A 12,933-nucleotide genomic window follows, 5' to 3' on the forward strand; every position below is an offset into this window, starting at 1 on the left:
CTTGAGCAAAGGTGAAGCTGAGAATCGCATACCTACAAAGTCAGCTATAGTCTAAATACATACAACAAGTATATGTATTAGGCACATGTATTGTGCAACAAATGGGAATGACGCATGACTCATGGTGCATCATTCAAAGGCCTGAAATAATTTAAACTTCTGGATAAAATGATTTGAATACATTTCCCTTAAACCCCCAAATGGAGAGATATAGTACAGTATATGTATGTATGTATGTATGTATGTATGTATGTATGAATGTATGTATGAATGTTTGTATAGACACATTTTTGTATAATATTTATGTACTGTATGTTTGCATGCTGTCAGATGAATCCTGTAAGGGACAGGGTGCTGTGATATTCCATAAGCTGATGCAGGCACAGGTGAGGGTGGAGAAAAGGCCACATTCTTAAGATTCCACTAAAAGTGCCCAGGGGAAGAGTTTCCATTACCACAGCCTACACACACACACACACACATACACACACACACACACACACACACAATGTATTGTACATACACTTCAAGACACAAACACACACACACACACACACACACACACACACCATTAATTGTACATACACACACACACACACACACACACACACACACACCCACACACACTAGCATCAAGTAGCCTAGGTATACTGTGAGAAACATGGAAACATTCACATCTCTCTCTCTTTCTCTTCCTCTTACTGTCTGAATAGTGACTGTTGGGGTCTTCCGGTTAGGAAATGACAAAGCAGGAATTAGCAATCGCCTGTAATAACAAAGACAAGCACCTTCCAAGACCTAGAATAGAGGCAGAGAGAGAAAGAGAGAGAGAGAGAGAGAGAGATCGGAAAAGGGCAATGAATGAAAGGAAGAAAGGCGAACCACAATGTTTTTTTGTTAGGTGAGTAAAGCCACTCTGAAACCACTCCCGGTCTTTCATAAACATGGCTGAGATGATTTGAGGATGTCTCGAGAACAGGGTTGCGTTTTGAAACTTCTGCTTCAGCCAGGCTCGTAGTATCCACCGCAGAGCTTCCCCTTCAGCCATGCTAAAGGCAGGTTGGTGCCCTTGCACGCACTCATGAATGTTTATGGACTCCTTGAAAGCAACATGAAGCCAAACAAAACTAGGTCTGAACTCAGCTGATGAGGCTATTCAGATAAAACAGATGGAAAGTGAGAGATTGAGTTTTGTTTACGTCCGGCCAAATTGCATCAACATGAGTGGACATCTTTAAATTTCCTACACTTGATAGGATTCCTAACATCCCACACCCCAGAAAATGGCGCAAATTCAACGTTGTGTTTGTGTTTGTGTTCGAGCGAGTCATTTGGAAACTCCAACTTCCTCAGCCCACGCATGGCCTGAATCAAAATACGTTCACAGACAGAGGTGGGAGGCCTGGGGGGTTGTGAGTTCACCAGGGATGCCTTTTCTCACAGTCCTTTCTTACAACACAGGGATGATGTGGTCAGCTGAGAGAATCCTCCAGACAAGAGAACCTGAGTGACCAGCAGGACATTTGCCCCAAACCCCTCTTCTCTGATTAGTCTGGAAAAGGTCACGAGAGGTTATCAGAGGTCACGTTAGGTCACTGCTGTCACCACCAGAGGTCTTCACTTGCGCGCCGTTGCTCGGGTCTCCCTCTTCAGGAACTTCTTGTTCTGGATCTCGTTCAGCGAGAGGGAGACGGAACAGCGCGTCGGGTTCTCTTTGCGGTACACAACACTGTCCTTTATTGCCTCTTTGATAACCTAAAGGTACAAAGATACAGATACAAAGGTTGGCATGACATGAGTAAATATTACTCATTACAACGCACATTTCATGGGAAAGATTCAGAGAGGATATGAGGCACAGTGTTCTGTTTGTTGTGTTCCGAGTGCTAAATCTTGTGTGGTAACCTTAACTCAGAATCAGGTATACCATCGCCAGTATCAACTGCAGATGTCGTAATGAGGAAGGAAGTGTGCTATGAGTAACAGATCGTCTACAATTCTGTGCAGAGCGGTCATAGTGCCTCACACTGAACAACACAAAAGTTAAAAGTATCCAATGCAGTTCTTTTCTTTATGCTCGGCTCCCTCTGCAGTTGTGGAGTATTTGTATTTTACACAAAAGTCATAAATACTGCTCATGGCTAGAACCCTTCCCCCTGGACATGGTATATGTGAATTTGTTTACAAACCGGCCATTTCATGCCAACTGGCAAGATGATTTAATACAAAATAGGCTATTATACAATTGCTGTAAAGTGATTTGGGATTCTCCAGATCGAGGGAGAGCTAGTTGCAAGGCCTGTTCTCTGTAGATGGCTAGGCTGTGGCGTGCGATTCTCCCTATTACAACTTAGTTTACATCAGCGTTGTTTTGAAGCTGTTATATAGAGGTAAAAAATACTTGCATAGGATGCCTTTAAGTTAAGTTACTTTCTTTGTCCTGTCCTCGGCATTTAACCCATCCAGGCATAGTGCACACACATACACATACACACTAGGAGCAGACATACACACCCAGACACCCACACATCCCTAACCAGTGGGCCACGGGTGTCTATAAAAAATAGAAACACGTCAAGCTACTGTGAAGGAGACACTTCATGAATTGATCAACTCCAGAGTTATGAAACAGTTCCAAATAAAGTGCAGTTAGCTACGGGATTGAATGCGTTGACATGCTGATTTATGGAGACATATCTGCTGATTTATGGAGACATATCTGCTAATTTATGGAGACGTATCTGCTGGTGACACTGGGTGCAAGTGGAGGGTGTTTCAGCACCAATCTGATTAAATATGAATTAATTAGATAATTGTTCGTTATGGGCTGCAAGGACGCTGATGTAAGCGTCTTGTCTCCTCCCATCCCTGTGGGAGTGAATGGAAGATATGAATGCCTCATAGGCAGACAGTTTGCTCACTGACACAATCAGTGTTTTATGTGCCAAAGTATGCACTCGCAAAGGGAAACATTAAGATACTTTACTGGTCCAATTACCACATGGCAAACCAGGCAGTAGTTTGACTATCATATAATCCCAAACTCATACTCCCATCCTGAAAACAATACCACTCTCCTGGATGGAGGCCGGCTGATTTTAAGTACACCTTCCACAGAGCCATCCATATGTAGTGTTTTGTATGTATTTTGTATGCACTAGAGATGGGTTTTTAAACAATCTTTATTTTAATAATTTACTGATTTAATAATACTGATTCCTGAAATCATGAGATCAATGGTTTAATGTACCGTAACTCTATGCCTTTTCCTGTGGAAATGTGAATTGAAGTCTTTGGCTGTTGGCTTTGAAATAAGATGCTAGAACATCACAAGAAATATGAACACATTTTTGTTCAATTAAAAAAAACCTTGCAGACTTTGCAAAAGGACCTCAGGGAATTTAATAAAATAATAGAATTTTAAAAATGCACTATGTTAGAGGGTTCCCTGTAAAATGTACATCATTAGTTCACTGGGATTCCATTTCATATTCAAGCAAAAACTGGTATTGTAATAGAAATATTTATAACAAAATCGATATTGAATTGAATCAAATGGGAAATCAAATGGAATTGGAGTATTGTGAATCTGAATTGAATTGTTTCAGGAAATCAGTAGTGATAGCCAGCTCTAGTATGCACATGACCATGCCACTGCCAGGTATGAATTTGGCTCATGATGTGTGACCATGAGCTCTCTCTCATGTGATGATGAGTGCACTACAGCCACCCCAGGCATTCTGCATGCTTTACATGTCTTCAGTGGAAAAGCACACATGATTTGCATATCAAATCCTTGTATGGCAGAGAGCTGCACACATTCCTGATGGGCATACGAATCATTTGAATGTTTATAGACACACCTTTTTTTTAAATGTTATACATACCTCAATGTTGTTGAGCGTGTTGAACTCCATTAGGTCGTGCAGCTGCTGGAAGGCATGGTTAGGGTACTGGAAGTTGAAGGTGGAGTACGGCGTGTTAGGGTCGTCGAAGATGTCAAAATCGGCAAATTCCTTATCTTTCTCGGTCTCTCTTGGAACTCCTGCATTGGAAAGGACATAAATGGAGGTCAAATGTAACTTTACTTGTAACTTTAACAGTCAGAAAAAAAAAACATTATAAAACAAATTGCAACTGCACTGCTATACACGTTTTAGTCTGCTAAACACCCGATGAGGAGACAGAGTATGATTTTATTGTGTCTGCTTAGAAGACTTACTATAAAACAAACAAAGAAACAGTCACAGAGTGCAGGAGAATATAGCAGATGGCAGAAGTAATAATCACACTTAAAGGAGTTTATATATAGAGCAGTAGCTCAAGCTGTGAAAAGTTGCAAAGAGGAATATGTATTGTTGTTCTGCATGCACATTGCACACGCACAAACAAAGAGGAAACTGTATGACTGTCTCTTTGCATGTGTGTGTATCTGTGTGTGTGTGTGTGTGTGTGTGTGTGTGTGTGTGTGTGTGTGTGTGTGTGTGTGTGTGTGTGTGTGTGTGTGTGTGTGAGTATGTCCCTGATGATGTATTGCGTTTACTCTGCACAGTGTTTTATAGTTGTCAGAGACTCCCAGGAAGTTTTAGTGGGCCATAATTTCACATGACAGAACCCACACAGACACACAGTTGTACACTCGCCACATGGGGCTAATGATTTACTTAAGCACACACACACACACACACACAGACACAGACACACACACACACACACACAAACACACACATACAGAGGGAAGAGCGGTCTGCCCTGGAATGTGCCTCTTGACATCTAAGTATAACTTTAAGAGCAGTACATCCTGATGCCATCACAAGTTCAACAAGTTAGGATTATGGAAGTAACATATGAATATATTTTCCCTCTCCTGACACAAACATATACACACACACACACAAAAAAACACACATATCCACATGCATCTACACACACACACACACACGTGCGCACACGCACACACACACACACTCGCGCGCGCGCGCACAAGCACACGCACACATACGCACATGCACACACACACACACACACACACACACACACACACACACAGACATAGAGACACAGAGACACACATACCAGGGGCTTTGAACTGCCTGAAGTTGATGTTGACCAGCACAAAGTGTATCACAGTGGGGCAGTTCTTGTCATCCTTGTTGGGCTTGAAGACATAGCATTCTTTCAGACCCTCACGGTCAAACACTTTGGGGTCAATTTTAGGGAAGGGCAGTTTATTCATGCGAGCCCATTTCTCTGCCAGCAACAGCTCCTGTTAACACACAAGAAGTGAGGATAAGACAATGAATCCCTAAGTAATAATGATCAGGTGTGAATAGGATGAGGCAATAAGGTGATGTTTAGACGACAACACGATTGTTTAGACAACATGGACGATAAGGCAATAAGGTGGTGTTTAGACGACAACACAATAAGGCAATAAGGTGGTGTTTAGACAACAAGACGATAAGTCAATAAGGTGGTGTTTAGACGACAAGACAATAAGGCAATAAGGTGGTGTTTAGATGAAAAGACGATAAGGCAATAAGGTGGTGTTTAGACGACATGGACGATAAGGCAATAAGGTGGTGTTTAGACGACAACACGATAAGGCAATAAGGTGGTGTTTAGACGACAAGACAATAAGGCAATAAGGTGGTGTTTAGATTAAAAGACGATTAGGCAATAAGGTGGTGTTTAGACGAAATGGACGATAAGGCAATAAGGTGGTGTTTAGACGACAACACGATAAGGCAATAAGGTGGTGTTTAGACGACAAGACAATAAGGCAATAAGGTGGTGTTTAGATTAAAAGACGATAAGGTAATAAGGTGGTGTTTAGACGACAACACAATAAGGCAATAAGGTGGTGTTTAGACGACAAGACGATAAGGCAATAAGGTGGTGTTTAGATGAAAAGACGATAAGTCAATAAGGTGGTGTTTAGACGAAATGGACGATAAGGCAATAAGGTGGTGTTTAGACGACAACACGATAAGGCAATAAGGTGGTGTTTAGACGACAAGACAATAAGGCAATAAGGTGGTGTTTAGATTAAAAGACGATAAGGCAATAAGGTGGTGTTTAGACGACAACACAATAAGGCAATAAGGTGGTGTTTAGACGACAAGACGATAAGGCAATAAGGTGGTGTTTAGACGACATGGACAATAAGGCAATAAGGTGGTGTTCAGACGACAACACGATAAGGCAATAAGGTGGTGTTTAGACGACAACACGATAAGGCAATAAGGTAGTGTTTAGACAACAAGACGATAAGGCAATAAGGTGGTGTTTAGACGACAAGACAATAAGGCAATAAGGTGGTGACGACCTGTGGTTAGACGACCTGTGTCTAAACAGGTACAAACGGAGATTTATGTGAAGAGGCGGAGATTTTTCGTCAGTTCAAAGGAGAAAAAGGAAGTGATTTGTTGCTGTTGTTGCTATTTTCGGGATTTTGATTGTCTAACGTGTGCTTGAGCTTCTCGTTACACTGCGGAAAATGCGGAAATCTAAACTGCGAAATGAAAAACAAGTAATGGAAATGCTTCGCAAAAGTGAAATGGGAACACATTTTTAGGTAAGTTGCATGACACTAAAAACATTCCAAAAGGTGGCGGGTTTCATGTGATATGTTGAAGAGACAGAATTCTTTTTTAAAATAGGTTTGTGGTGAAGCCAAATGATTCTGCTCATACAGTACGTGCAAGTTTTGATTGTTTGTGTTGTTTTTGTTGTTGCTGTTATGCTGTAAATTTGTGTGGACTTTAAGTGGGTGTTTGGTGTTTTAAGCCTCCAACGTCGTCTTCCAGGCAGCGCTGCATGGAAGGCACTAGGGTTAGGCAAGGGTTAGGGTTAAGGGTTAGGTGCCATGAAGTCGATGGTCGCAGCGCTGCCTTGAAGTCGACGGTGGGGGCTTAAAACACCATCGTAAGTGCGCACGCACTGTACATGTACGTACAGTACATGTTCCTGTCTCACCTTGAAGGGCGGGCTGGAGTCGCTGGGCCGGGCAGAGAAGTCGAAGGAGATGATGAGGTCGACTCCTCGCTGTGGCCGCAAGATAAGCGGGTAGGGCAGGTTGTAGGTCAGGCCACTGTCCACCACGTGGATCTTCTTACTCTTCACATCCAGCGGCTCATAGATGCGGTCAAACTCGTCTGGGTCTGAGAAGATTCCAAAATCAAATCAATATGCAAAAAGCTTACACCGATGTACAAATACTCAAAATGACCGAGAGCTGTACAAAAATTCACCATTCTGTATCTCATTACACAGACATACGCTCTCTCTCTCTCTCTCTCTTTCTCTCTCACACACACACACACACGCACACGCACACATAGAGATCTCCAATCTTGCTCAAACTAATCTCTTTCCTCTCATCTAAATAAAGGTAAGAGTGGCGGGTGCCAAACATTGCATCTATGCAAAGTAGCTTCAGGAAGAAGGACTTTGGACCAGGCTTGTGCAAAATTCCAGAATTGAATTGAAACTGGCTCTTAAATTCCAATTAAATTCTTGAATTTCACTTGCATTTCAATTGAGGTAGCAAACAGGAAGCAGAATTGCAATTCGAATTGTGCACAACCCTGCTTTGGACAAGCATGCTTTACCACCCTGAAAGTAGTCATCACTCTAATGCTTCATGTGAGTTGGTGAAAAGGGATGGATGGGTGGGTGCAGATACATTGCTTAATGTGTGTGTGTGTGTGTCTGTATCTGTGTGTGTGTTCTAGTATAAACTTGTGTCTCAGGGTGATGTTATGCAGCTGGTTAAGGTCAGAGAGATAGAGAGAAAGAGAGAGAGAGAGAGAGATAGAGAGAGAGAAAGAGATAGTGTGTGTGTGTGTGTGTGTCGGGAAACTCTCTGTATGTCCCCAGAAGGGATGGAAGAAAAAAAAAGGTTAAGTCAAAATCATGCTCAGGTTAACATAGATATCAAACAAACAAGTTCCTACACCACACACCTTAATAATTATTGCTTGGAATAGACCACCCAGTTGGCCAGGAACCAATAGTGGAGAATAAGCAAATCACCTGGCAAAAACTCTCCCATTCTGATCCGCTGACTCAACCTGTAGTATGAGTGTGTAAGGCGGCCAGGATAGAGCGTCAACGGTGACTTCATGACCAAATTGCAAGACATTGCAAGATAGCAGTCTGCTAAGACAATTGTACTAATCTCTCATGACCTTAAAGTACCAAGGATGTTTACCTTTTGTGATTTTTAAAGTGCTACCTTATCTTGTTGATGTAATTTCCTGTCTTAGTGAGGTTAGCAAATAACCCAAGAATAATGTGAGGAAGCTAAATCACAATTACAGGTCAGTGGGCAGGGAGTCATAGCTTTACAAAGCATGTTTTGTCTAACGATTTCAACTAAAAACAAGGTTATCCACTGACCTTATCCACTGTTCTCCTCAGGCAGCCAAACATTCTGGGCATTCATGTTAAAGAAATCAAATTCATCACATACTGCATAAAATTGAGCTATGTATTATGAAAGAGCTATGACCACTTATTGCTGATATGTGGGGACACATACATACTTTGGGGACAAAACAGCGGGCCAGCACCCTCTTATACGTCAATTTATCAAAGGGACGCGACGTCTCCACCCGGTTTCTAAACCACTGGCCCCTTCATGGGATCTACTTATGGTTTTGGATGTTCTGTCTCGTCCTCACTTCGAGCCATTACAGCAGTTGGATCTTAAAGTGCTCTCACTTAAAACGGCATTGTTGGTGGCCTTATCTACGGCTAAACGCGATATTCACGCCTTATCCATGAATCTAGCCTGTATGCAATTTTTCCCGGGTGACACGAGGGTTGTATTAAAACCCAATCCAGCGTTCATTCTGAAGGTTGTCAATCCGTCACTGTCCTACCGTCCAATTTAACTATTTGCTTTCAACCCACCGCCTTTTGCCTCCCTGGAGCAGGAGCGGCTTTCAACGTTTGTCAGGTTTTACAGACTTGATGTCACAGCCCCGACTTTGGCGCATTCAGTGTTAGGCACTGGGATGTCAGGGAACGGGGCACACTGATTCATTCATTCATTCATACCGATCAGTTTGATAGCAAACAACCCTGTTGGATCATAATTAAGTGTAAGAAGAAAGACAACATCGATTTTCAAGTGTCGTGAAAATGCCCATTAGGACACAAGCACTAAATATGTCAAAACTATATGACCGCACCATTTCCCAGAGTGCCACCATGTTTTTTTATGAACCATCAGGGTCCACTTGAGGCATCTACAGTAGCATGGTGGCTTGTTTTCTCACCAAAATTCCCACGGGACTCTTGATGCTACTGGACTGTTTATGGGTTATCAAGTAATTTCTGAATGAGCATTTACATCAGGCATGGCTTAGCTCGTGCATCTGGGATTCCCCATCATAGGAATGTGGGGAAGGATTGCAGAGTGCTCTGTCTGGGGTCTGGCTAGTATTGGGAGAACCATGTCTAACTTTCTCACCAATGGAGGGCTCAGGGCTTCACTGGCATTTGTTATGGAAACAGCTACATACCTCAACAAACACATACTATTGTGGTCTGTTTGCTATTAGCTTTGTGTTCTGCCTATTAATCATCATAAACTGCAGCAAAGACTGCGCCAGGCTTTAGTTCCACTAGCCAGATTTCTCAGCTGTAGTCTGGCAGCCAGTTGGAACAGCGCAGAGCCCTGGAGGAACACAGATCAGGCAATACAGCCAACACTGCAGGAGATTCAGCTCCTCGAGTACAACTAGGGGCAGCAGTGGCCTATTGGAGGGGCAGCCGTGGCCAACTGGAGGGGCAGCCGTGGCCTATTGGAGGGGCAGCCGTGGCCTACTGGAGGGGCAGCCGTGGCCTACTGGTTAGCGCTTCGGACTTGTAACTGGAGGGTTGCCGGTTCGAACCCCGACCATTAGGCATGGCTGAAGTGCCCTTGAGCAAGGCACCCAACCCCTCACTGCTCCCCGAGCGCCACTGTTGTTGCAGGCAGCTCACTGCGCCGGGATTAGTGTGTGCTTCACCTCACTGTGTCTTCACTGTGTGCTGAGTGCGTTTCACGGATTGGGATAAATGCAGAGACCAAATTTCCCTCACGGGATCAAAAGAGTATATATACTTACTTATACTTATACTAACTACCTCAATTAATCAGTGTCTGTGGATTACGTCCATTATGTCCTCTGACATGATGAATTATGGGACTGTCGCAGTTGAATCTTTGAGCACTTTCAGTGTGTTCTGACAGTGTTTTTTGTTCTCTGAGATGGTTGAGAGATTTTCCACATGCCGAGTGTGTTCTCTGCAACATAGTGTTTTGCATGGCTGCCACAAAATATCTCTCTGGTAGTAGTTGTTGTTTACTGAGCTAATGCACAAAGCCCGTGTGAAAGCTGCCTCCGCCCAAAAGAAAGAAGAAAGAAGTGAACCATCATCACTGAGGATAAGTGTGACCTGTGAATGACACCGGAATCACCATGTGTTTGTGTGCCACATTGAAAACCAATGTTTAGGAAGCCAACTTCTGGCATTTTCCCCGAAAAAAATGGAAATGTAGTATCAATAAAATCATTAATTTCAGTATTTATCATGTTATAAATTACATTTTGAGCACTATATCTTGAAACCCCAATACATAATCTGTCTTTTACAACAATAAACACACAATGACCTATAATGACATTTTTATGCTATGACTACTTTCACACTCTTTATCTCATAATTAGATTTGCCGGTTTTAACTGGGTTTTCACAGACGGGGTCACAAATATGAGGAAGAACACAGCACAAAATTGCATTAGCATTAGCCCAAAGTCTAAACAGCGAGAAGCATAAATTACCTCTCCACCATAGATATTAGAAAGCCAGATACTGCATTGGGCTCCCGAATGTATGTAAATAGCACAGCCACATTGGTGGGGGCAGTACGTTTACTGTCTATGGGAGAGTGACAGTAACACTTGCCGCAATCAGAGACACCTGTTTGATTTCCAGTCAGAGTCACATGTTTCTCTATTGGCCTCCAGTTATTGTTGTCCCCACCAATATGGCGGCCGCGTTTACGATGCCACCTAATAGAACTCGACAGTCAATGCGGTATCTAGCTTTCTAATATCTCTCCACCACGACAGTGTGTTAACCCTTTCGGTCTTGACCTCACCTGTGACGGCGTCGACCTCCTCCTCGGCCACCTGCGAGTACATGTAGTCACTGAAGGGCGAAAAAGGCATTGAGGTGTTGAGGTTGAGGCCCAGCATGAAGTTGTGCACCTTGCCGGCGCGGCCCTCGCGCGTGTTAAACAGTGACGAGTCGCTGAAGAGGGACGAGACCATGCGCTGGACCCAGCTGGCCTGAGCTCGCTGGTGGAACTCCTCCTCCGCATCCTTGCCCTCTGAGCCACCTGCGAGACATAGGGAAAGAGAGAGGGAACGAGAGAGAGAGAGGGGAAGAGAGAGAGAGAGAGATTGCATTCATATGAAACTATCAATACTTATAGTTTTAAATCATTTAGCTGCTTTGAAGACAGAATGAAAAGGACTTTTTGAACTTTTTGACCCAAATGTAAACATGGGTACCTTTATTTAAAATGTTCAAGGCAAGTATTAAAATGGTTTTGCATCTCTTATTTGACACCATCATTAAGTCAGCTTCAATGGCCATGCATCATATTCATCTAAATTCTTTGAAAGGTCATGCCAGTGAGGGAACCAATAAGCCACGTTGCTGGTGAGGGTGCAAACGTGGCTTGTGGCGTGGCATACAGCCTGGGCATATTGTGTCCTGGTGAAACACACAACACTCCTTACCTTTGCGTGGCTCCTCGTCATTGTCCATGTTGTCGGCTCCCACGATGTCTGCGGGCCTGATATGTTCTGTAGTGCAGACGCAAAGCATCTGTTAACTTGCAGTACATACTGTACTCACGCGTACACACACACACGCACACACACACTCACACATACACACACACGCGCACGCGCGCGCACACGCACACACTTCCACACACACACCCGCACAAAGCAATCACACACACACACCCCCACACACACACAAACACTCACAAACACTCACACACACACACGCATACGCACACACTCACACACCCGCACAACGCAAACACACATACACACACACACACTAACACACACCCGCACGACGCAAACACACGCACACACACACACTTACACACTCACACACCCGCACAACGCAAACACACATACACACACACACACACACACTAACATACACCCGCACGACGCAAACACACACACACGCACACACTCACACACACACACACACATACCTGCACGACGCAAACACACACACACACACTATTCACTTCATGTCCAATTATTGTACTATTTGCAGTGTGTAGAGAATACTGAGAATGTAGGTGGGTGCTTGTTGGGTGTGTAAATCTGACAGAATAATCCGCAGTTTATATACAAAGTGACAAAAAAAGAACGGCAATTACAGTAAATTATCCTTTTCAGCACCTGACACATCAACAACCATTACAGTAAGTAATTCGTTTTTCTCACTTGTCCACACATACAAACACACACACACACACAAATGTGAGGTAAGGGCATTCTTGATTGACAATGCAATAACAATAATGAGTTTGCAACAATGCATTCCACAAGAAACAATCAAGGGAGCAGAGCTGCAAACAAACACACACACACACACTCACACACATTCATTCAGTATGACTGTCCTGCTAAATGCAAACTATTTTCAGCCTGCATGGCTAGGCCAGTTTGCCCAGCTGTCAATCACCCGACAATGAGGTGTTCCCCAGACACAGGATAGGCTTGAGAACCAAACTCAAATACTTCTGATGTTGATCATCACCTCTGATGTCGCACCTGTGGTATTTTTGCTGGACATAACTGACACTTAGTCATAATCCGTTGCACCACATAAAAATAG

At 43.4% G+C, this 12,933-nt stretch overlaps 1 protein-coding gene across 3 annotated transcripts in view; it reads right to left on the minus strand.

Moving 5' to 3' along the window:
- Positions 1-321: 321 nt before the first annotated feature.
- pla2g4ab (phospholipase A2, group IVAb (cytosolic, calcium-dependent)) overlaps positions 322-12,933 on the minus strand; it is a 46,417-nt gene continuing 33,805 nt past the window's right edge. For all 3 annotated transcript variants that reach the window (XM_076278927.1, XM_076278928.1, XM_076278926.1), the window contains 6 exons: positions 11,805-11,870; positions 11,159-11,398; positions 6,979-7,163; positions 5,077-5,266; positions 3,888-4,045; positions 322-1,755 (listed from right to left, as the gene is read on the minus strand). In XM_076278927.1, coding sequence (XP_076135042.1) covers positions 1,618-1,755; positions 3,888-4,045; positions 5,077-5,266; positions 6,979-7,163; positions 11,159-11,398; positions 11,805-11,870 — 977 coding nt within the window. In that variant the 3' untranslated portion in view covers positions 322-1,617. The remainder of the gene's footprint in view (positions 1,756-3,887; positions 4,046-5,076; positions 5,267-6,978; positions 7,164-11,158; positions 11,399-11,804; positions 11,871-12,933) is intronic.

The sequence above is a fragment of the Alosa pseudoharengus genome, unplaced genomic scaffold, assembly GCF_046254945.1.
Source record: "Alosa pseudoharengus isolate Yale_2024_CS ecotype anadromous, Long Island Sound unplaced genomic scaffold, YU_APseudo_1.1 YU_APseudo_1.1_scf_11, whole genome shotgun sequence".
NCBI classification, from domain to species: domain Eukaryota; kingdom Metazoa; phylum Chordata; class Actinopteri; order Clupeiformes; family Clupeidae; genus Alosa; species Alosa pseudoharengus.